The sequence below is a fragment of the Sciurus vulgaris genome, assembly GCF_902686455.1.
Source record: "Sciurus vulgaris genome assembly, chromosome: 8".
Classification (NCBI taxonomy): Eukaryota; Metazoa; Chordata; class Mammalia; order Rodentia; family Sciuridae; genus Sciurus; species Sciurus vulgaris.
This window is the reverse complement of record NC_136468.1, coordinates 141,440,317-141,467,439: the sequence shown is the minus strand read 5'-3', so window position 1 is coordinate 141,467,439 and position 27,123 is coordinate 141,440,317. Positions and strand designations below refer to the sequence as shown.

The 27,123-nt window shown below is 35.4% G+C and overlaps 1 protein-coding gene across 4 annotated transcripts in view; it reads right to left on the bottom strand.

Moving 5' to 3' along the window:
• The window catches only part of MED13L (mediator complex subunit 13L), a 290,375-nt gene that overhangs the window by 137,808 nt on the left and 125,444 nt on the right, over window positions 1-27,123 (bottom strand). For 3 of the 4 annotated variants that reach the window (XR_013765965.1, XM_079152455.1, XM_079152456.1), the window contains exon 3: window positions 30-114. The exons of the other annotated variant lie outside the window; for it this stretch is intronic. Coding sequence is in view for 2 of the 3 variants with exons in the window: in XM_079152455.1 (XP_079008581.1) it covers window positions 30-114 (85 nt within the window). In the remaining variant the exon portion in view is untranslated. The remainder of the gene's footprint in view (window positions 1-29; window positions 115-27,123) is intronic. 4 annotated transcript variants of the gene reach the window in all.

Genomic DNA, 27,123 nt, shown 5'->3' with positions numbered 1-27,123 from the left:
AACAACTGTCCTCCTGTTCCCTTTCTTACCTTTCTAAGAGATTGTGGATTGCTTTGAAGAGCAGCGTCCTACATTCATAGGAAAGGCCATTTTCCCAGAGTCCTTCTTCCACAACTGAAAAACAAAAAGAGGGAGAAAAAAAAAAAAAGAACCAGTAAAAAGGACATCCAAATAAAAACAAAGAAACTTTTTAAACATTCTTTAAAACAAAGTTAATGATTTAATTTAAATGACTTAATCTCACACTGGAACAGAGAAAGGAAGTCAAATACTTTCTCGAAATAATAAAATACTTAAGCACAAATTTTTCATTAAAGTCTTTGAAAATGAAACGATGCAATTCCCCTTCCATAAAGGTCTTTCCAACCCGCTTCCAATTAGTTTAAGATTATTTTGAAATTCTGAGATTAATTTTCTACCTAACAGTGCCACAAAGACTAATAATTTGGATAATATTCTCTTACAAGATAAACAAGAATACCATGAATTAATACCAAGGTTAATAACACACTTTTAAAGAGAAAATAAAGAAGGAACAATTTCCTATAGTATAAGAATTACACGAATTTCTTCAAATGTTCTGTAGATAATTTTTGGATAAGATTTTAAAGGCATGATTTTAGGAAGACTGTCAGGAATTAAACCTTCCTATATAATATTAAATTTACTTACTAAATTTATAATTTTCTTAATATTTTACATTTTGGGAAATATCATTTTTTACTTTGAAATATTAGAATAATGAGCCACAAGTAACAAACACCAAAAAAAATCAAGACAAACACTGCCCTGTGTATTCTCAAAATTCTTTCTTTTCATAAATATATAAACAGACACAAAATGCCCCCAGAAATAATTTCCTCTTAAATTACATCAGTTCAAATCAGCAAAAAGGATGGAAACATTTGCAAAAGAAATTTCTTTTCCCTTTTACTTGTATCTTAACAAAATTACTCACCTGAGAAAATTCTGATAAGAGAAATAAAACACTCACTGAATCCACAACGAATTTTAATGTTTTTTGCCATACCAACAGACACGCCAAAACGTATCCTCACATTCTCTAATCACATAGCATTTTTTAAAAATGCATTTACATTCATGCCTTTTATAAGTAAGACTTTCTTTAAATTTTTTTATTTTTCTGCACATGTGGCTAATATTGATTTACTGAAGTTTCCCAAATCCACCTTTGTCAAATATTTTGTTATTTATAGTTTTTTTCAAAAAATGGGAAAAAATGTACAGTAACAGACAAATATTCCTACTATCAAGGGACAATCAAAGGTAACATGAGTCTCTTCTCCCACATTCCCCTTCTGGGCAGAAAGACAACTAAATTTCACAGTAAAAAGAACACCCCATCTTAATTGCTTTTCTTTCCTAACATGTTTCACTGACTCTAAAGTGTCATCAACTTTTAGTTGAACTATTATTTTATAAATCACCAAGGGAGAAGGGGAAGGTAACAAACTAAAGCATTATTGCTATCACATAATTTTTTAAAGAGTTCCTCAAGACTAATTGAGATGTGTTCATTATATATCACTATTGTGCACATAAAAAAAAGGTATTAGCAAAAATAAGTTAAATTATTCCTAAATTAAAACAAATTGCTAAATCACAAAATAAAAGAACAAAAAAAAACCCCTCATATTTCTATATACTGGCAAGTACTGTATATGATTCTATGGAATGTATAGTATTATATACCATGTAGTTAGAAATTGAAATTTTGTGAAAGTATCATTTACAGTAGCATGGATTTATATTTGGGTATAACTCTTATAAATTATGTTTAAAATAATTTAGGAATAAATTAATTTATTAGGAATAAATAAATTTTGTTGAAAATTCCTAACATTAATAGTCTTAAGTCCAATTCTTCTGAATCACTCTTCAAATTAGTTACTGATGTAAATGTTTTTCTAAATAATAGTCCATTGGTCCATAAAGGGTATTGGTGATATGGCATTATGAAAAGTGTTTCCTCGCTAATAAGTGGAGGATGACACATAATGGGGGGGAGGGAAGGGTTAGTGTTAGGGTTAGAGTTAGGGTTAGGGAGGGGGGCAAGTATGGAGGAAGGAAGGACTGTACAGAGGGAAAAGAGGGGTGGGAGGGGTGGGGGGAAGGGAAAAAATAACAGAATGAATCAAACAACATTACTCTATGTAAATTTATGATTACACAAATGGTATGCCTTTACGCCATGTACAGAGAAACAACATGTATTCCATTTGTTTACAATAAAAAAAAAATAAAGCCTAAAAAAAAAAAAAAAATGAAAAGTGTTTCCTGCTCTTATTTACAGGATTGACTTCCAAGTTTGTAGCACCAATTTCAGCACAACTTTTTAAAACTTTTAATAACTACAATCTTCAAACATACCTAAAAATAGATTAACAAGATCAAAAAATTCTAATAACCAAAAGTGATCAACATTACGTCACCTGCTTCAAATATTCTACTTTGTTTTCTTTCCCTTTTTGTCCTGATATAGGCATGTGTTGCTTAACAACAGGCAACTTTATCAGAAATACATCAGTAGGGGGATTTTGCCATTGTGCAATCACAGTGTGCTTACAAACATAGACGGTATGGGTCAATCACTTCATATTGCCCTTGATGCAATTAAAAGACACAGTAAACACAAGATGGATGTGGCTACTGGAGTGTAACGTGGCACAGCATTTTACAATAAACTTTCTTTTTAAATAAATAGGAGTGTACTCTAAAATTACAACAAAAAACTCAGTACAATCTGAGCATCCCTAACCCAAAAATCCAAAATATTCTACAATCAGAAACTTTCAACACTCAAAAAGTTTAGGATTTGGGTGCATTTCAGATTTCCAGATGAGTGATGCTCACCAGGTAAAGTCTATCCAAATGTTCCAGAATCTAAAAAGAAGTGAAATCTGAAACAGTTCTGATCTTTTAGATTCAGAACATACAACCTATATAGTAAATATATAAACCAGTAACACAGTCACTTATCATGACCAATTATTACATACTGTACATAATTGTGTGTACTATACTTCTACACAACTGGCAAGCACAGTACGTTTGTTTACATCTTCTTGACCAGATGTGAGTAAGGCACTGCACTACCACATTATGATGACTGTGATGTCACTAGGCAACAGGAATTTTTCAGGTCCATTACAATCTTACAGGATCAATGTGCTGACCAAAATGTCATGTGGCTGAATGACTATACTTTAAACAAATTCCACTCCTACATATTCTGATATGTGAAAAATCATAATCTGGACAACCTACCAATTAATTGTCTTTTAAGTCGCTCTTAATATGGAAGAGTCCATCTCTTTCACAAAAAAAAAAAAAATGGCCATAGACTTGATGAAGAAACCAGGCTAGTTGTCTTATAGGATATCTTAAATTTGCATCTAATTATTTCTTCATGATATTCATCATTTTGTAAGTTTGTTTGTTTTAGGCCTTTTGCAAAACTGAGGCTCAAACCCACAGCACAGTCGGCAAGAATCTTACCACTGAACTACGTTCCCAACCCGTTTCACCTTGCGCTTCTCTAAGTCACCCAAGCCGCTCCTGATCCTACATCTCCTGCCTCGGCTTCCCGGCTTCCGTGGTGGCTGAGATAACAGCAGTGCGCCAGCGAGGCTCCCCTCGTTTTGCAAGTGTCCATGCTGTACCTTGAGCTCAACAGAGGGTATCCCTCCCACACAGAAAAGTTCTCAGACAATAACCACACTCTTCATTCTGCCCTCAAATGGTTCTCAATACCTGGTTAAATGAAATGTTGAGGTGTTACGCCAGCCCAGCAACTCAAGGTAGAACACTCAACAAGTTTGCACATGCAAAGGCAATGCCAACTTTATCCCAGTTTTTGTACAACCAACACAATTTTAAGTATCATTATGATTTCATCCTGATTTCAATAATTTTAAAATATATCTTAGAAATTTTTTCTCTCTAAAAGAATTCTAAAAATACTATTTTGGATAAACCTACAACTAACATGATACTTAATGGCAAAACACGTAAGATAAGGATGTCTGTTCTCACCGATCCTGTGGTGAGATCTTCCCATTCAACTGAGGTCTCATTCAGTACAATAAGAGGAAAGCAAAGGAAAATCGGGCATACAAATCAGAAGGGAAGACATAAAACTGTTGCTCTACTTCACATATGATAAGACTGTCGATTAGGAAATCCTAAAGAAACAAACAAAAATCAACTAGAACTAAAAGTATTAAGCTAAATCACAAAATAAAAGAACCAAAAAAACCCCTCATATTTCTATATACTGGAAAGTACTGTATATGATTCTATGGAATGTATAGTATTATATACCATGTAGTTAGAAATTGAAATTTTGTGAAAGTATCATTTACAGTAGCATGGATTTATATTTGGGTATAACTCTTATAAATTGTTTAAGATTTATAAGTTGGAAACTATAATACTGACAAAAAATTTAAAAACACACAAATAAATGCAAAAATAAATTGTTCATGAAGTAGAAAAATCTATAGATCTATAAAGATGAGGATTCTTCCCAAACCAATCTATACAGTCAATTCAATTCCAATCAAAATCCCTGCAGAATGTGTTACAGGAATAGTTGAGTTACATATGTATATGAACTCAAAAAAATCAAAACAATGAAATAAAAGAAATGCATTTAGAGGACTCCTACCATTTGATTTCCAAATTTACTATGAAGCTAGGACAAAGACAGTGTGGTACTATAGAAACAGACATGCAGGACATAAATAACACAGAAGAGAGTCCAGACATGGACTCACAAATACAGGATCCCTCAATCCCACCAGAAGTGCCATGATCAGTCTTCTCAACAAATGGTGCTAGAAGGAATGCATATTATTATGTTTCAAAAACAAAACAAACAAACCTTCAAATCATATAGTCAATTAATTCAAAATGTACCAATAGAAATAGATGCAAAGTCTAAAACTAAAACGTCTAAAAGGAAGCATAAAAGTTTTGTGATCTTATGTTAGTCAGCTAGTTTCTTAGATATGATATCAAAAGCAAAATACAAGCCAGGCACGGTGGCACACGCCTGTAATCCCAGCAACTTGGGAGGCTGAGACAGGAGGATCACAAGTCCAAGACCAGCCTCACAACCTAGCAAGTCCCTAAGCAACTTAGCAAGATCCAGTCTCAAAATAAAAATAAAAAGGATGGGAATATGGCTCAGTGGTTAAGCACCCATGGGTTAAATCCTCAGTACCAAAAAAAAAAAAAAGGGGGGGGGGCATGATACACAAAAGAAAAAATGATAAATGGAGTTTAATCAAAATGAAGAACTTCAGCTCTTCAGATTATATGGAAAAATTAGGTTAAGCTATAGGAAAGACCTACCAATGGGACCAAATCACAGATTTCAACGATTATCTGACAAGGATTTGTATTCACAATGTTATTTTTTTAAAAAGAAAATCTCAAAACTTAACACTAAGGGGTTCAGAAGTGACCCCAATTCTAAATAGGCAAAAAAAAAAAAAAAAGGAACTGATAACTTCAATGAAAAAATATTGAATGGCAAACAAGTAATGAAAAGATGCTAGAAAGGTCATTAATCATATTAAAGAAATGTATATTAAAATTACAATGAGATATCAACCACTTCAATGGCTTTTAAAAATCACAGTAGTAAGTGCTGATGAGCACACAGAATTAGAGTAATTATGATGGTTTAGATAGGAGGTGTCCCCCAAAGCTCAGGTGTGAGAAAATGCAAGAATGTTCAGGAGTGAGATAATTAGATTATGAGAGGTGTGATGTGAGCTGTGGATTAGCCTACTGATACACATTGATGGGAAGTGCCTCTAGACAGGTAGGGTGTGGCTGGAGGAAGCAGGTCACTGGTGTGCATCTGGTGTTCATATTTGTCCTTGGTGAGCAAAGTTCTCTCTCTCTGCTTACCGGCTACCATATTCTCAACTGCTTTCCTCCACCTCGCCCTTCCTCCATGATGTTCTGCATCACCTGGGTTCAGAGCTATGGTGTCAGATGACCAGGGTCTGAACCTTTGAAACTATGAGACAAAATAAACTCTTCCTTCTCTAAACTGTTCGTGTCAGGTCTTTTGGTCACAGTGATGCAAAGGTGACTAAAACAAACTGGTACTGTCGTGTACTGTTGCTGAGAATACAGAAACAACAGCCACTTTGGAAAAGTTGAGTCTGGCAATATTTTATGAAGTTAACCTGTCATATAGCCCAACAAAATCCCTCTGTGATACTGTCAAACAGATATTTGGTCTTTGTCTCATTTCTTGACATATAGTTCCTAAAATCCTTGGAACCTACAGAATGGTAACACTATCTTTTGGACTAATGACTAATGAAATGACTGATGACTGGAGCCCTCCTAGAAAGTCTCAGCACGGTCTACTTGCCCAGAGAATCAACCATGTGTTTAGAGGGTTGGAACTTTCATTCCTACCCCCTCCAAACCCACCCCAACTCTGGGGAGAATGGTTGGGTTGAGTTGATAAACCAAAGGCTGATTATTTAATCAGTCATGCCTACACAATGATGTTTACCAAAAAAGACTGAGTTCTGAGAGGTCCAGATGCTTAACACATGGAGGTTGCTGGAGGGTGATGACATGGAAACGGTGTGAAAACTTCACACTCCTTCCCATGTGCCTGGCACTAAGCATGTCTTCCCTCTGAATGTTCACCTGCATCTTTTGTAATCCCCTTTATAATAAAACAAAAAATGTAAATGAAGAAGGGGCTTTAGGAACCCCTGATTTATAACCAATTGGTCGTAAGTTCCAGAGGCTGGGAATTCTGAATAACATCTGAAATGGAGGGCATTTTTGTGGGACTAAGCCCCCAGTCTCTGGAATCTGATATTATCCTCAAGGTAAATAGTGTCAGAACTGCAATGAATTAGAGGGCATTCAGCTACTATCTACCACAGAATTGTCTGTTTGCATGGTAGGTTGGGGGGAGGGCCCTACAATAGGTCACAGAAGTCCTCTGTGTCATGAAAGAGAAACTGAGGGGTTTATTTGCTATATCTTTACACCCTCTTAGGTACACATAGTCCAGTAAAATAAGAACTTACCCTCACATGTAAAACTGTAGCATATTTTTATAGTGCTATTATCCATAGTTGCTAGGAACTATAAACTACCCAAGTGTCCCTCAATCAAGGAAGAACAAAGTGGAATATCTATACAATGGGATGTGATACAGAACTAAACCTCTGATACATGCAATTTGGAGGATGAATCTCATTATGCTAAGTAAAAAGATGACATACTCAAAAGTCTACATGGTGTGTAACTCTTCACACAACCTTCTGGCAAGGGCGAACCTAAGGCATCATAAACTCCTCGATAGTTTCCAGGGATGGGAAGGGATACCAAAGTGACACAGGAAATTTGGGTGTTGATAGATTTGTTCCTATTTTGATTGTAGTGATGATCATCAAAATTTAAGACATAAATCAGTGCAGATAATTACACAAGTGTGCAGTGTTTGGATTTCCCAAGAACACTTAAATTTTCTAAGTACTACACGTTATAGGACAGCACTCAATAATTTAGGTAAGTCAATAACTACACTAAAGGAACAGCTACTCCAACAAACACTGTTTTCCAGCTATGAATAAATGGATAATGTGTTAACTTGCTTATCCTTTTAACTTCCTGTCAATATTAAATGTGCTTGTTAAAATGAGTATAAATCAGATCATCCTTCATTTCTTTCTACTTCATGTTCAGAATTTCCAGAAAATGAAGGCAATGTATGTTTCAGTGAATCTCTAAAATTCCAAATTAAGATAAATCTACGATGGTATGTTTGGAATCTAATAATGGAAATTTGGTCAACATTAACCAGCCACCAGTTCTTAACTATTATGCCTCAAGCAGCAGAATGACAACTAATAATGCTTTCAAAGAGTTAAACAGGGATGTGAAAACCACCGTGAGGCAAAAACTAGTTTGAATACTTTGCAGAACATCTATTAAGCATAAAAAGTCTTAATTTTAATAATAATAACAAAGTAATAGCCAAGGTTAGTTTTCTATTCAGAAAAACATTTTTAATATTTCATTCCAAGATTTGAGGCAAACACTACACATACATAGGAAGGTGAGGAGATGACTCATCACAACACTGTAAGACACAGTAAAGGACATCTGGCCTTTACCTAAGCCACCTGGTGTCAGAGTTCTTCCTTATGTACATCTTGGAACTGCCTACATGCTTATATTGTTGGAAGTTCTGACGGGGGTCAATTATGATCATCCCTAAGGAAAGCTAAAAATACTGATAGCCTCTTTTTCACTGTCTCCTATAGTGTGGACAAGACAAACATTCTAAACTGCACTAGATACTCCTGGTTCACAACTGACTTTAGATGCAGGGACACAAAGGGTATATGGAGAGATTCTCCTGTCAGCGCAAGAAACAGGCTGTAGGATTAAGTTTCTAATGCTAAAGTAGCAGAGATCCTGATCATCTATCAATTGGTAGTGGGCAACACCAGTTTTCTTATCAAACCAATTCTGCAGTGCTGATCCTAAATATGGGAAACTGTTCTACCAGCACCCAACATTTTTTAATCAACTCCTTTTCCTGGTTTGCAACTAAGAACTCTGACCCATACAGGTTATCCTAATCTCCATTTTATGAATGAGAAAGCTAATACTTTAAATCCTTAAGAAACCTGTTCAAAGTTACATAACCAGCAAGTACAAGAATTGGAAATCATACTTTGCTATTATCAGCAAGGATCAAAAGTATTCTATATCTACTTTTATAAGTAATATACTACTCCATTAATTTTACTCCTCACAGGGAAAAAGCATGTTTTCATAGTTGCAGTGACTAAGCTTTTCAAATATTCATAAACATATGTCAAGCTGACCTGATACTATGTACACATACCTTTCAGATTTAGCCAAAATTAGCTTCAAGCTAAAATCTCCTTACACTATATCCAGTTACCAAGATTAGTAATACAGACTGGATTCAAAAATTTTGAACTCTTTTAATACCCCTTCTATTCTTAGCACTAGCCAGAAAGGCAATATTTGACACTAAAGTTAAATTTCCTTTTGGTCCAAAATTTGTACCTTAATATTTTCTAAACAATCGCATGTAATTTTCTTAGAGGCTAAACATAACTGAAATTGCTTCTGCAATCTGCAGAACTCCATGATGTAGTCATACAAAACCACATTTTAGCTTTCTTAACTGATTTATCTGAGATACCCACGAACCCAGTTAAATTGAAGGCAACATTTCATTTACTTGATATTCAGATTATCTGGGAGTATTTATTTTCTTTTTTGGTAGGGAGTGGGGACCTGGGGGCAGCTGGGGTACTTAGTCTACCTTAAATTTCCACAAATGAGATGATATGCCTCAAACACTTAACTCTCTCTTTCAAAATGGTCTAAGAACAAAACCAACTGTCAAAGTCTATAAGAAGACCTGTGAGTACTGAGCTCTGTCTTCATGAAACCTACAATCTTCCCAGGCTATATTTCAAAAAAACAATCATGATCTATATTTCAAGTTTTCAACTTAAACTTTTATTCATTTTGTAAGAATATGAAGAAGTAAGAAGACTATCCAGACACAGTGGCGCACGCCTGTCATCCCAGCAGCTCAGGAGGCTGAGGCAGGAGGATCACAAGGTCAAAGCCAGCCTCAGTAATTTAACAAGGCCCTACAAAATTCAATTAGACTCTGTTTCTAAATAAAATACAAAAAAGGATTGGGAATGTCGCTCAGTAGTTTAGTGTCCCTGGGTTCAATCCCTGGTACCAAAAAGAAAAAAAAAAAAAAAAAAAAAAAGACTACCTCTATAGATTACATTTATAAATCTATTTAGTTATAATGAAAGAGTTTTTCTTAAAACTTTTTTTGGTGTCAGAAGAAAAAGAACCAAGACAATGAATATGTATGTACAATAAACTAAGGTGAATTCCTAAATTAAAACATTTTTCTACTGTTATTTTATCTATTATAGCAAGATTAAGAATAAATTATAAGCAGTACTTTGTACAGTTGCATATGCACAAAGGTATTATTTTGGCACTAAAGTTATCTCACTTAAATTGTAAAAGCTACAATCACAATGTTTAAATTGCTGTTATTTAGCCTCTGTAAATAAAGTAATCCTCATAATAAATATTTAAACTACAAAAGTACTTTATAAATGTTTTTAGCAAGAGAGTATTTTATGACAAAAAAATTAAGTAGCGATAATTACTATTTAAGTGCCCAAATGATTTTTCACAATTCTCACAAATTATAATGTAACGTCTTTCAACTTTGCAAAACATTGCTCCCTGCAAAATTAATAAGTTTCTTTACACGAAAAATCATATATAAAGTTTGGGACGGGGGGGGGTCAATATGGCAAAATATCAAAGCAGCATACACTTCAATCATTTTGTGTTTCCCAGCAGAGATCTTGGAAAGATATCCCTGCCAATTACACAGCAAAATTGACATATTTTATTTGAAGGGGAAAAAATGGGAGGAGGGCAAATGGAACAGAGTAGGGAGGAGCATAAAGATTGTGAAACCCTGAAGAAATTCAAGCTCATGCTTTTAGAATTCAGGTCACCCTTCCTTACACAGTTTAAAAGTAGAATTACTTTCAAAGAATACATATTTCCTCTGAGCTATGATACATATTTCCTTTTAATGTATCGTATTGCAGCAACAGCTGAAATGAACAGTCTAGACATCAAAAACACTTCTTACTCCCACCTACTGCTTTTTTACCTCAGGCATCAAAACTAATGAAACCTATTATCCAGAACATCGAGTTCAGCAACCACATTGGCCACTGCAAATATTGAGGGGGAGGGGCGCTTTCAGGGATGGCACTCCTTTATTCAGTCATTAAAATTACTGAAAATCAAATTTTGCTCCAAACTCCCAAAATACAAATAGATTAAAGCAAGGCATATAAAACAAGGAGACTGTTTCCCACTTAGATTTCAATGACAAACTGCTAACGGTAACGGCTCTCAGGGTTTGTGATTTGCCCACTGCCTTTGTTTGCAATCTCCATTTTCAACATATAATTCTGTAGTTTAAAATATAACAACTATTCTATTGATACCTACTTCCTAAGAACTATAACCAGCAAACATTACAATAGGAAACAGTCCAGGGGCCGGGCTTGTGGCTCAGTGGTAGAGCACTTGCCTAACATATGTGAAGCCCTGGGTTCCATCCTCAGCACCACATAAAAATTTAAATAAATAAATGTATTGTGTCTACCCACGACTAAAAAAATATATATACATATATTAAAAAAGGAAAAAGAAAACATTAGTCCATTTAATTTTATGAACTACATCAAACAATATTTAAAGATAGAGAATTTTTGAAATACCTAATTTTTTAATTTCTTATAAATTGACTTACAATTAACAAAAAAATAATGCTGTGTTAGTTCTGAAAGATAGCATTACACCCATAAAAAAATTTAATTACATACAATACCACTGATTGATCACAGTTATGTTACCATTGATTGTCTTATAAAGTCAAATTCCACCCACTTAAAGCTCTGATTTCTTGAATTGCTGATGGGTGTAGAATATTTGGCATCATTTAACAAATCCATATTAGAAATGGATTTTAACATTCCTACTGTCAATTCATTAATCAAGTAAAAACTCAGGGGAAAAAAAAGAAACAGGGATAAACGACTCATCAAAATGCACTATTTGATTTGACCCATTTCAATTTTGAATTACTACAAATACTGATAACAATAACGGACAGAGGCGCAGTCAGTATTTGAAACTTTAACTGTATAATGTCTCCCTGAGGAGTCTCTGGCAGCATGGCTCCTCTGCCACTCACAGGATAAGCAGAGTTTTAAAGACGGCTGCCACAGCACTGCAGCACCGAGACAGGACCCAAGTGAGCACTTCAATGGATCACAGGACTCGACACTGAACTTCTACATAAACTGCACAAGATCTTCAAAAGACAACTACTAAAGAGGCCCAATGTTACTTTAATAGCTACACATTGAAAAAGAAACCTCCAAACCATAGCTGTTACTAACTTGTAAAAAACAAATTTGTCCCCATTTGAGACTCCTTTCAAAAATTTTTAAATAATTATTACTACTGTGTCTTTAAAAACTATTAAAATGCTCTGAATTCATACACTCTAAAATGCATGAACAAATAAGGGTCTCCAAGGACAATCACCAAAACCGACAGTTATCTTGGTTGCTGGAATAATGATTGTTTACTTGTTGCCCTCTAGGTGTATTTTCCAAACTTTCTTCAATGAGCATGCACTATTTTTATAAGCATACACATCTGAAATTTTTTTTTATTATAGGGCCACTATTACACACTGCTCAGAATTTTTACAAAGAAGCTCAACATTGTTAGGATGGGAATCATCATGAGATAACATTAAATTTTGAGAAGGAAAACCATACATATGACTCAGAGCATTTGCATTTCAATCCATCAACAGTACAAATAAACATTTTATAAACTTCCTCCAGGACAATGGTTTTAATCAAAATGACTCGACTATTGATTTCAACATTGCCACAACTGAACAGCAAAAATTAAAACTATTTCCTTCCACTCTTCAGGCACAACCTAATTTGAACACACGCACACCAACTTGCTACTAAAATTCTGACAGGACAAGTCCCCAAATTGCCTTTCACACTAAAAAGCTCAAACAGTTGTCTGTCACCGCTACTGCAGTGAGTAATCCTTGCAGCTGTAACTGTTTGAAATGCAGCTGTCTCCCTGGCATTCTTTCCCCACCCCCACTCACCCAGCATTTCTGTTCTTGCCACAATAATCTTAAAGAGCATTTTACAGGAGGCTTAGCCCTGGCTGAGGGCACTCTACGGCGTGACCGAGAGAACATGGAAACACGATTCATTAGACACGCCTGGAGAGATAACAATGGTGCTGCTTCTTGCTGCCTTTCATTTCGTACATCAGGCTGAGACTAATGCATTCTCGTTACACAACAAGCACATTTATAGACAGGAAAAAACTGTAATCACCTTTGATTAAGAGACAGCATATTTTTCCTATATGAGCCGCCAGCCACACTGACATAGTAATTATTTTTTAACTGACAGGTTAAAGTAGCAAATGTAACAAAAATAACATCTGCCAAGACAGAGACACAGAAAGTGTGTGTGTGTGTGTGTGTGTGTGTGTGTGTGTGTGTGTGTGAGAGAGAGAGAGAGAGAGAGAGAGAGAGAGAGAGAGAGAGACACTAACTACTATGAAGACTTGGTACACAAAGGCTCCTTTAGAACATGCTCTGTGCCGTCTCCTTGAGCCCTCATGGACACTGGGGCTTGGGCTTCAGCTGGACAGCCTATAGCAAATAGATGAGACCATTATTAAGCAAGCATATTATGTATACTTAATTCTTTGGAGGCAAAAGTGACAATTTTTTTTGTCATTTTAACTGTAATTATCATTGATCTGCTCTTTATTTTAACATGGTTATCTAAAATGAACTTTTGATTAAAAACAGGAATGTAGAGTAAGTATATCAATTTACCATTTCACTAATCCCCATCGATCACTACACCTGACAAAGGCTTGAACTCTAAATATATAAGCCCTAATCTAAACTAGAAAAAGTCATAAGTGACATTAGCTGACAACATGCAAAGTCCATATTATTATAGGATTTTCAAAAAGTAAGCTCACTCTTCACACCCTCACAAATCACAGTCTTTTGCAGGTTTATGCACGTGTATTGAAGGATTGTAGTTTGATAACAGTTTGGTAGTTGATGATAAAAGTACCTGCCAGGAGCTGAAAGATTATAATTAAACTAAAACACTGTAAAGTTTATTTTAAAAGTTAACAGAGCCTATATAATTAAGCAATTTTTTGTCTATGACCATGCCACCCTAAATAGACTCCATCTCATCTAATTAAGCAATTCTTTAAAAATGGTTAGCTTCATTCTTGAACTTTATAAAATACTACTACATTTTTACACTAAGAATATGCTATGAAACTAACGAAACAATTTGCACATGTAAAATTTTGTTAAAACTTTAAAGGAACCAAACAAGCAAATAATAAAGGTCTCATTCACAAAACTTTGAAGCCCAAAATACTTCTTTTTAACAAACAGTTGTGTAAGGAAGAAATGCCACTCAGTGGTAGCACATTTGTCTACAATACTTGAAGATCTAAGTTCGATTTTCAGCACTGCTAAGCATTGAAATAAAATAAAATAAATTTTTTTAAAAAGTTATGTAGTGACAACAAATTTTTATAGAACAGCAAAATTCTTGGGCAATTTTAAGTAGTTGAGTCTTATGAGTTTTGTGATGCATGATGCCACAGATTAGAAACTAAAATATTTGCAGTTTATCCTCTAATGTGTCTACAAACTGACCACTAAACTCTAATGTACATTTAGACACAACGTAAGTTAAAGAGAAGTCAAATGTGTACCAGGGCATATTAGAATTACACAAGTTTAAATTTGTTCATCATCTATTATCAAATCTAGAATCACAGAAGATACCATTTATACAACTTTTACTCCAATGGGAATGGAGTTTACTCATTCTCTTATTTTGGTCCTTTGTACTATATTAAATCAAGACACCCACCCACAAGAAAGGGAGGGGGAATGGGAATAGGAGACAGTAGAATGAATCAGACATGACTTTCCTATGTTCATATATGAATACATGACCACTGTAACTCCACATCATGTACAACCACAAGAATGGGAAGTTATATTCCATGTATGTATGTCAAAATACATTCTACTGTCATGAATGACTGAAAAGAATAAAAAATGTTACCTAATTTCCTTATGAAAAAGACTCCCCCCAAATCTAATGAAATTACTTTTACAAGATTTCCTTATCTTTTCTTAAAAATCAATCAGTATCTCAAGACACCACACAAAACTTGTATCTTAAAAAAAATCAGTTTAAATGTATTTTAGTAACCATTTTACTTTAATAAATGACTTTAGTTCCCATATGAATTTCCACTGATCTGACTCTTTATAGAACCAAATTATTATTGTTTATTCTTAAAAGCCAAAAAAAAAAAAAAAAGTGTAGTTCTCACCTTCCATAAGTCAATTTTCCATTGCCATAACAAAATATAAGTCCTCTTTATCAAGAAAGATGTTCCTCTAGTCCACAGTTTTAGAGGTGCAAATTCTAAACAACATGGTGCTGCCTCTGGCAAGGCCGCCCAGACCTCATCACAGCACAGCTGAGGGCATCACAGGAGTGTGTAAGAGAGGGAGCGCTCACACAGCACGACAGGAAGCCAGGGGAATCCCAGAGTGGCCAGTCTATAACTTGCTCTCAGACCTAAGCAGGGTCCCACCAGAAGCGCTCTAATCCCTTCTGAGGGTAATGCCTCAAATGACCTAAGACCTCCCACTAGTCCCCACCTCTTGTCCCACTGCCTCTTAACATCACCACAGTAAAGACCAAGCTTCCACACGCGAATCCTTGAGGGACACACTCAAACCATATTCCAACCATAGAAACAAGTCTTCAAAATTAATGTATGGTTTTCTAATGCAAAACAACATATCGGAAAGCAACAAAAGTTTCTCAAAACCTTAAGCTGAAACATATCCAGGAAAAAGTTGTCTTTATCCAAAAATTAACAAGCTAAGAAATTTCCAACTCATTGGCAAAAAAAATGTATAAATGACCTAAATACCCCAACACTGCCAATATTTTTACTTCATGTAGGCACTTGAATGATACGATATTCCTTTGCATTAACACAATTCAATATGAAAACTGCAAGAACTTGAGGAAATAAAGATCAGTTGTTTACACCCTGGTATGAACAAGTTCAATTAAAATTAAAATTAGCCAAAATGGCGTTCTGAGAGCAAGGCGACCCAGTAAGTGTAGATGGAGCAGGACTGAATAGCTTCAATAGCACATGGAGCACTGGTTTTCTCTCTGTGATCCTTGGAGTACTAGCGACCTATGGATGAGCCCCGGCCAGTCTTTCCGGCTCTTTCCATCTCCACATCTCAACCAGGGTTGCAGTTTTATCCATTATAAATTATGAAGTTCTAGAGAGAGTTCATTTGAAAAGGTACATACCAAGAGTTTGCACAGGGAAGAGAATTTGAAAACCACTAGGGGGAAAAAAATCAAAGGAGTCAACGAAACCAGAAAACCAAAAAGCCTGGGCCACCAGCAGCGCTAACACTTTGCTGACTCTGCCATTTCCTGCATAGTTATTCTCCTTCTTTGAGAGTCTTTCCAGCTCTCAAATTGCATGATTCTAACAAGGTGCACGAGAATGTAGGAAAGCTGTCCAGGATGGATTCTGAAGACTTCACATGTTTACAAAGTCCGAGCCAATCTATTATTACTCACCACAAAAGCCAGAACACAAACCAAAACTACAGCATTTCAGATTAAATCAGCTTTTGATAGGTTAGCCTTAGACTCTAGTCACTATTTAAAATAGGTTTTTTTGGAGGAAAAAAATATTTTCCAAATAATCAACAAAAATTACCTTTCAAAGTAGAATTCTTTCTTAACTGTGTTTGACCATGTTAATTCTTCTTTTCCACAGTTCAAAAACCAGCTATTGGGCTGAGGTCATGGCTCAGTGGTAGAGGACATGCCGGGCATGTGTGAGGCACTGGGTTCAATTCTCAGCACCACATTAAATAAATAAATAAATAAATAGTGTCCAACTACAACTAAAAAAATTTTTTTTAAAAACCCAGCTATTATAAAGTATAACATCTGAAAGGTATTTAATTTAACTAGCACTTACCACTTAAGGGAAAAGGAAACAGTGTTAATAGTGATGGAATATTTGGAAAATTAGAGGGTTATCTGTACATTTCTTGGGAGTTACATCATAGGCTTTTTAAAATGTTTTTTAAATATAATTTTCTTATTTATATGTGGTGCTGGGAATCGAAGCCAGTGCCTTACACATGCTAGGTAAGTGCTCTACCACTGAACTAACACCAGACCCAGATGTTTGTTTTTCAATCATTTATTTTGTATACAATTTTGTTTGTTATAACTATTTTAAAACTTTTAAATTGTGCTTCATAAAAAAAAATACTATGAGTTGAGAAAGTTCAACTATATGTAAACAGTATGATAGAACTTTGAAGATACATGTTCGAATATCTATAATGGAATAAACTTTTTGCACTAAAATTTAAATATAAGTAACTGTATATAATCCTTAAAACAATACTCTAACTATACATACAGTCACAGGCAATATTATCTACTCAAAATGACTTTGAAACTCAAATAAAGAAAATAACCTAAAGAAGAAATGCAGTAAACATAAAATAGATGTTGTCTGGACAGAAGTTATGTTAAGACTCTGAAAAGGACAGACACTGTTGTTCAGTTTCTTTTACAACCCAGTTTCACCAAGAAGAATTTAAATTTAAAAATCTGCACAGTGTCCCCGCTTTCACTTAAGATACCCTGAGATCCTGCTCCATGAGTCAAAGGAATCTTTTCAAAACTTAAATCACAGCATGGCGTCCTTCTGATGCTCCTTACCTTGGCCTTCAATGTCTCACCTGAGTCCACCTCCATCAACTTCTTCCATCTCCCACTTTCTACCAGTTCGTACAGCACTAGCCTTCTATTTCTCCAGGAGTTAGTTCAGGGTCAATACTTTTACTTTTTGTGTGTCTGGCTAGTGAGGTCAGCTTCCTTCTAGAAGCTTTGCTTTCCCTACCTATACCCACCCCCCTTCTTTAAAGAAGCCCAACCTGGGTCACTCACTTTCTTATCAATTGCTTTGCAACATACAACTGAAAGATGCATTCATTTATTTACTACCTGTCTCCTCACCCACACAGAAATTTCAGCACTACATGGACCAAGTTCAATCCTCTGTGCCCAGAACCCTCCACAAAGAAAAACATTCTGACCCCGAAACAAACACTCAAAATGCAACTTAACCACCAAAAGACAGTTTAATATTACACAACTTTATGTGGGTGCACACACATACACATTTACTGGTGATTGATCTCAGAACCTCAGGCATGCTAACCACACACTCTTACACTGAACTATGCATCCAGCCCCTTTGAGGCAGGAAATTATACATCATGTGGCAGCAGAGCATAATACAAGTCCAAGGATTTTTAATACTATAAAAAATGGAAAATAAACACTTCTATAAAAGGCTTAGGTTTTTTTTTTCCTGATGATAATTTAAGGTAACTTTCACACATTTTCAGAGTTGTGGTTTTATATTATTTTCATGAAAATCAAATAGGGTAGAATTATTGCATGAAAACCAGTCTGCAGAAAAAAGAACATGGGGAAAAATATGAAAGATGTGAAAATAAGACTTTATTGAACCCTAATCAATTAGCAAGACTAGAATGGTTAATGAAAAATATTAAGGAAAAAACATCAAGAATATATATTAAATAAAATGTCATTTAAAATATTTACTATTATGAATTGAGTCCCCTCATAATATATTCAAATAAAGCAATTTTAAATTATAAAAATCCTATCCCAATAAGTAACCTTTGGAAATGGTATCATTAACTCTTCATCCTCTTTCCTGAGCATAAATGATACTAATTATCAACTCTTTAGGCCATTATTGATGAGGTTTCTTTATCACTATAAATTCACAATGTCCCTATTGAGCATGTTCACCATATTTTAAATAATGAAATAAAGATAATTAAATACTGATATTAAAGTACATATTAAATTCATATTATACACTGATATAACTTCATGTAAATAAGAATAGCATGTATGTATTACTTGTTCCATTCTGTCAGGTATACTAAACCTAAAGTTCCTATGTATTTATCAGAAGCCACATCTACAAAAGCCTAGGAACCTTTTGTTTTACCCTTGGGGAAAAGGCAACAAAAAATCTTCTATGAATACAAGATAATTTTATAGGAAAATACTGCAGAATCATTTCTACAGAAATTTTTTTAAATGTTATATAATTTTCTTCCTGAGAAATCAGCTTCAATATAATTATTCTCAAGTATCTCTGGTTTATTCGTGTACTATGAATTTTTATGATCCTTTCTCAAAAACTTTTAAAAACTGAATTTATTGGTTTTTAAACAAGTACAACTTAGACATGGGAATCAATTATAAATTTTCAAAATGGCAGGCAATATTTAAGGAATCTTTTTATTTTAAACCAGGGATTGAATTCAGGGGCACTTGACCACTGACTGACCCACATCCCCAGCCCTATTCTGTATTTTATTTAGAGACAGAGTCTGAGTTGCTTAGGGCCTCAATTTTGCTGAGGCTGGCTTTGAACTCGTGATCCTCCTGTCTCAGCCTCCTGGGCTACTGGGATTACAAGCATGCACCACTGCCTATTTAAGGGATTCATATTTTTATTTGAGGATAATCCAAATATTATACTTTGGAAGAGATGACTAAAAATCCCATTTTCATCAAAGCTACTTAGAAATGAAGGTGAAAAGAGAAGAAACCGAAATACAATGGCTCCTTTAAATGAACCAGACAACTATTCACTATTCATATTCATTTTATATCCTTCGGTCTGGAAAAAGCAAAGCCCTTTTTAAATTTCAATTAGTCATACACTGTCCTAATTTTTTTCTAACCATTTTGCCCTTTTGAAGGTGAACTTAAGTCAAAGACATATAATATACAGACAGCAATTTGGAAGTGGATTTTTGCCTACCCAAACCAGACATCATGCCTTGCCAAGGAAGAAACTCTGTATAAATAAGACTATTCACAAGATAGGAAGAACAGGCACATACCAATTTACCTCCAGGGCAGTCACCAAAAGTTCAAAGCACCATTAAGTGTAGCATCATCGCTTTTGTCTAAAAAGCTAAGGCACACTGTGAGGAACCTTGGTTTCATAAACATCTATGATTTTCCAAGCAAGAAACAGGTTTCTTAAACTCAAAAGAAACTGCCTAAATCTTTCTCATTAACTACAAAAATCACAATCTCCTCTGTAAGTGATCATACTAGTATGAATTTAAGAACAAAAAAACTTGGTCACACACAAATAACAACATAAAAGCGCTTTATGCTTGCTTTTTACTTTAGTTCAGGTTAAGAACAACTATTTTAAAAATAAAACTCTCCAGATTGTGCAGTTTCAATTTTCCACTGCTCATTTTCTACAACAATCTGACCAAGAATTTTCCAGGAAGGGAGTGGGTATTGATACCCAGAAACTCATTTTCAGAAAGAAAAAGAAAAGAGGACAAAAAAAAATTGATAAAATGTCTAACTTTTTTGAACATATTAATGTAAAGGTAATGATATCATAAATTGAAAGGCCGTTTTAGAAATGAGCAAGTCAAGTTTGTCAGAAGGCCAGAAAGGACTTTCTGGAAAGAATGATAAGCATCTTGGAATCTCACTACTTCTCTCACACACTGAGCTCCAATCTGCAGCCTTTTCCCTCTGAGCCAATGCACTTGATGGGTGTGATAACAGATGGATCATTGTATCTGCCAACTTCCTGTGATGTACTGTATGGGGACTGATAATTTAGTGACTACAGAAGTCCTACAACAGACAATGAAAGCAGTGCTAGCACTCGGAAAGAAGCTGCATGCAGTTCTTTTGACGAGATGTGTGGGTTGAATATATGTAGTTTATTGTACAATACATAAGCTCTCTACAAGTATCTAAACCACTTTTTTAAAAACTTAAAAATTGGGCAAACTAACAAGGAAAATAAGCAAGAACAAATATAATTCCCAATCAAAATGGCATTTTCTACTTAAACACAAATGAAAAACATACATTACACCAAGGTCTTACACTTTCATGTGCATGTAATAAAATACATTAGGGCTTAATTTTCAGGTTTCACAACCTGGGTAATACTCACAGAATCAAAAAACTGTCATAGGGGCATGTCTTGTAAAATATAGAGTGTTCCAAAGTATCTCTGCACTCTACCCATGAAATGCCAATAGCAAACATCACAGCCCCTACTGAAACAATCAAAATATGTTTCCAGACATTGCCAAATTCCCCTAGGGGACAAAATCACACAGCTTAAAAACCACTGGAGAGGACGGTCTAAAGTTCCATTCTTTCAATTCTAATTTTTGGAGAGTAGAGAGGGATCATTAGGAAAGGAGACAGAATTTATGGAAATTATACCTAAAATAATCAAACATAATATATATGATGTATACCAGTTAAGTACATATTATTAAGAGGAAGAAAAAAATTAAAGGAAAGACTGTATCTAAAGGATTCAGTGGGGAAAGCTCCAGGTTGCATACAGGATTGGAGAGTCAATTTCCACTAACAGAATAGGTAATAAGCTTAACTCTTTGCAAAACAAGAAAAAAATAACAATCACTGCTCTGCCACAACATCGCACACAGTTGCTATGGATGACTCTTTCACTACAAATCCTCACTAGATAATCTGCATTATGCTGGGCACTAAATTACAGAATTGTCAACGTTAGCAGATGCTTAGAAATAAAACTCTCTAGGTTTCAGGTTCTGCGTCAAAAAGAATCTTCACTTTTATGCACATAAAAGAGGGCAGGGAGTAGAGGTGGCAAGGGAAAGAATTCAATCACGTTTTAGAAAGACCAGTACCAAATTAAGTAGTAAAATGCTACTTTTGGGGACATCTCTGGAACCTGCCAAAATTAGGGAGAGGATTAGTTTGTCATTTTTACAGCAACTCTAATATAATGGTACTCTCAAATTCTAAAGCACAAAATCTCTTTAAAAATATTGTTTTAGGATCTGCACAATATTAGCATTTGGAGTAAATGTCCTATAATCAAACTAAATACGCTATTTGCACATGGAAATGTGGCTTCTCCTCATTTCTTTCAGCCTGCTTTGTTTGTAATTTCACTATTTGCCAATCCTAAACTACAAAGTGAAAAGGGGGAAGGGGTAGGGGGATAGACTACTGGAAGAAATGCACTCAACATGACTTGCTGCATGGTTGCAATTCTTTTGTTAGGAAAAACTACAATTAGAAAAGCTTGAAGACCATAAGCAAGCTTGATTTACACTGATAATATAGGCATAAAGAGAAGAATCAATTAGATAAAAGGAATATGAATGCAGAGCACAATGTTCTCACAAATAACAGAAGCCCCAAGTAGCATCAAACAAAACCATAACTGATTTCTGGTGGGCTCCACAGTTTGTCTTCTCCTTTCCAGATTTCTGTCTCTTTTTTAGTGAATGAGCAGCCTATATTTTGAAATTTCTGAGACACATCCATAAAACACAGCACTTTATACCAGGAATCGACATTGCTGAGAAATCCAGTATTGAGCTTCCCTCTCTTGCCTATAGGACTCAATTTACATGGCAGAAGAAATAGCGACAATCTAGGAATTGCTTATGCACAGAGGAGAGAGCAAGATACAGCATGACTATAGACCAAGCTGGTACTACAACTCCTGGCCTCCTCTGAGACGGGCTCTGGGACCAATAGTGACAGATCTGAGCCACAAGGCTACAGTTAGGCTAGAGTTCATCCAGCCCGACACACAATATTTTCCAAAGTTGGCTATCACAATAAACCACATCCCATACACCCTTTCTTACGGTATGACATTATCACTCTCCTTAAAGGTGGTAGGATCTATGTCCCCACTCCTGAATCTGAGTGACTCTTGTGATTGCCTCATCAAACAAAATACAACCAAAGTGACACTATGCTAGACTCCAAGTCTAAAGCTTCAAAATATAACACTTCCCATGACCTGCCTCTTAAGAGGGTCGTTCTTGGAAATCCAACCATTATGTTGTAAGGAAACCTAGACCACATGGAGCAGCCAGTGTGACTGTTCTGACCAACTGTCTCAGGTGACATCCAGCCAACAGCCAGCATCGGTACCAGCTATGGAAGTAAAGACACCTCTAGAGGAAATCAGATTCCAGCTGTAGAATCTTGGTATTGCAGGATGTCTGAGTGGTTTTCTGTAAACTACTGGTCCCTGCTGTGCCTATCTGCAGTTCTGACCCCAAAAAGTTCTTGGACATAATAAAACAGCTTGTTTCTGGCCAATGAGTTTCCACATTAGATAACCTACATCCAGGGCAGCCTGTGTCTTGAAGTGGATTCAGTACTTCATTCACAAAAACAAAACCATTTTAAAACTTCACCCTATTTTTTCAGTAACATAATCTGGGATGACAATTGCTGGGTAACAAATAATTAGGGTAGAAATAGTATATTGACAGCAGAATAAGTGAATTTTAAAGGTACATGATTTCATTACTAAACAGATTATAACAAAAGAGATTCAGTGAAATAAAATACTAAATTTATAATTTGCAACATTACATATTTAATATGGGAAATTTTTATAAGAAACTTTATGATAAAATAGTATTTACTAGGATACTTGCTAACTCTGACAAACTGGCTTATATGGCTTTTAAGTCACATATTTGTCCATTCAGTAAGCAGCTGAGTGCCCATAATGCATTATTAGGCTCTACTCTAGGGACTAAAAGTTCAACAGTGAACAAAAGAAGCAGGTTTTTCACAAAAATTACATTTTAATTGAAAGAGAAAAAAAAAAATAATGATTTCATTTATATAAAAAAAATTCCAACCCATAAATGCTATCAAGTCAATAGAACAGAAGATCAATGGGGGCAGGACTGGTATGCTATTATAGATAAGATAATACAGCAGTTTTAAAACAAGTCACCCAATTCTTTGACACTTTTCCTATTGAGAGGTAGGTCCTGTATCTCCTTCCCTTGAAAACAGGAGGGCTTCTGATTGCTTCAGACAAGGAGTAAGGTGAAAATGACATCAGGTCATCTCTAAGGCCAGGCAGTTTCCACCTCTGTGGAGCACTGACTCTGGAAGTCTGACTACTCTGAAAGGCCGGCCAAACTACGTAGAAAGGCTACTTGCAGGGACTGTGATTAACAGTCCTAGCTCAACCCAGACCTTACATGAGTCAGACACATAAGTAAAGAAGACTCCAGATGACGTTAGTACCCGTCATTCAAGTGCCCTAGTTTTCCCAGCTGAGGTCTCAGACACCATGATACAGAGAAAAAACATATCCGCTACACCTCCCCCACATTCACAACCTAAAGTAACTTAACATAATAAATGGTTGTGATTTTACACCACTAAGTTTAGGGTTTGTTATACAGCAATGGACTATGGGAAAAAGTGGTAAGGGGAAAATTACTAACAGAGTTAGCAATGATTCTGAGATGTGATTCTATCAAAAGACAGGCTCCTGAGGGTACAAGGAAAGGTTGTTCAAAAAGGGCAATATCAAGTACAATTTGCTAAAGCACAGAGAAACTTGGTGGTAGGAGTCAAGTCAATTAGATGCACAAAGGCTGGCTGATACACAGATATGTAATCCTTAATGAGTCACTTAGAAATTATTTTCAGTATTTAAAAAGCCACTGTCTTGCTCCAAGTTTTTCAAAGATTCCTTTTCCTGGTTTTTTTTTTTTTATGTTAAATGAAAAAAACTGAACTAAATGTGATTCTTTTAGATTCACCACAAAAATAAGTGTTTCTCCAATTAATTGAGGCACTAGAAAAATCCTTAAGCCCTCAACAAAACATTTTTTTGTATTTCCACAAAATTAAGTAATCTTTTAAAATAAATGCTTATTTGAGTTCATTAGAATGAATGCTCATAAACAAATACCACCACACAGTGCCAGTGCCTGTGCTGACCAGACGGCTCCCACTGAAGGGCTGATGAGAACACAGATTCTGGGTCAGGGACCAGGGACATTCACATTCATGAGGCCACATGAAGATAAGGTATGCTCTGCTAAAGTTTTACAGCAATTTAAACAAGAGGAAATAGTGGCAAGAATTGAGTCACTATATCATCCACAGTAGAACAGGAAGGCCAAATTTAAACAGATCTGTTTCTAGGCAGAAAGTACCAAATTCTTGCTGGAAATAAAAACTTAAATTGAACTAAATATCAGCTGGCATATTATTGTGCTGATCTATATTTTTATCAGTTAAATAGTTCTGATTGTATTTAACCTATAACAATTTCAGCTTTATAATTATGTAATAACTATAAACACACAGCATTTATTCTAAATTAGTGGTTTTCAAGACTCTAAAGTTATAATAATGTTTTCATTATTAACAGTGATAGAAATTGGTGACCTTCACAATATCCTGTAACACATTAAATGCGCATTTTCATGAGCTTTTGATCTTCCTGAATAGACTTAAAATCTGGTGACCCATTCCAATTATTTTAAGTTAGAAGAAGACAACTGAGCTGAATAATCACTACAAATTCAATAATTAAAGTTATTTTGAAGTAACTCTGTGTTTTAAGGAATAGTCCTCTTCCAACTTTGTCTTTACTTGGCTAAGACCTTTTCGCTCTGTAAAATCTAACCCAAGCACCATTTTCCTGTATGGACACTGCAAGTCACTCCAGCCCAAACTCTCTTAAGCATTTCTCAACTCTCAGATACTGTCCACACCACTCTTACACAAACTGCCTGACACTGTTAGCTATTTTGGCAAATGCCCTGTCACTAAGCTGGTGCTGATGGGGTGATAACGGTAGTGGTGGTGCTGTGATAAAGATGAGGACAACAATGGTTAATGGCTCTCATTTACTTAGGAATGATTTTTGTTCCAACCATAAAATTCACTCTCCATAGTACTCTTGGGAAGCAGATAAATATGATCTTCACTAGAAGAGAAGAAAATAGAGGTAATAGAAATAATGTATTTTCCTCACGGCCACAAAGGTAACAAATGAATGAGCTAGAACTGGGAAATTCTGGTCTGTTTGTTTTGTGACTTAAGTGTTAATCAGAGTATGGGCCTTTGACAACTCATCAAAATCACAGGGTCTATGAAATCTAGGTTATACACAGGAGCCCCAAGTTACATTAAAGCCCCAGGGGAGAGAACATCATGCTAAGTGAAATAAGCCAGGCTCAGAAAGTCAAGGGTCAAATGCTTTTTCTCACACATGAAACAGAGAAAAAAAGAAATACAAAGGGGAATCTTGGTGAAAATAGAAGGGACAGCACCAGAGCAAAAGCAAACAAGGAGTCAGGGAGGAAGGGAGGCAAAGGGGAAGAACTGGGGGAGAAAGTTGACCAAATTATGCTAAAAGCATGTGTGAATATATCGCAATGCATTCCAATTTTATATATAACTATAATGCACCAACTAAAAATGAATAAATCAATGAAGAGAACAAAGACCAACAAAATAAAGGAAGGGGGTCAAGGGAGGAAGAAGGGAGGGAAGGTGATAGTGCTGCAGACTGAAAGGGAAAAAACTGTCATGTATAACTGGATATGTCACAATGAACCTAACTATCATGTACAACTATAATGCACTAATTTAAAAAAAGAAAAAGAAAACACCCAGGGAGATGGGCCTGAGAATCCAGTAACAATCTCCCGCAACATGTTCTCATTAAGAAACAGAACGTACCCAGTGCTGATTTGACTTCATCTAGATTGTGGTATTCTAAAAATATGAACAACTTATATAGGATTCCCTAGTCTAAAAAATATAGTGCTGCACCTTGAAAACCATAAGAGTTGAATAAACACTGGATGTTATGCCTTTATAATGACAGAAATAAGTTATTAAATTCCATATTTGTTAAAATCTAGAAAAGTCTAATTATTTCACAAAATAATTACAGCCTAAATTTAGGAGAAAAAATACAATTTCAGTGGTTTTCAAGAACTTTTTACATAACAGAATTTTTTGCAGATTTCAGAGCATAGGGTAGAATAGAAGGCTCTTGGGTAGTCCCTGGAATTCTCTCAGTGCTCAAGAAAAGCGAAGTCCAAGCTAGGACACTCACAAAGCTACAGTCTTTTTGCTGCTTATTTCATCTAGCTCTAGAGTTTTATGATTTAGTGAGCTGGGTGGTGGTGAAGTTGCTGACTTCCCACAGACATTTGTCTGTGGCCATCAGGACAAATCTGAGGAGCTCAATTAACATATGTCTGACCTTGGGCAAATCATAATTCCTCCAAAAACATCTGCCATATTGAGATCTACCAAAAATTTTCAGGTAAAGGTTACAAGGTGGCAGTGAAAGGTAGGAATGCTT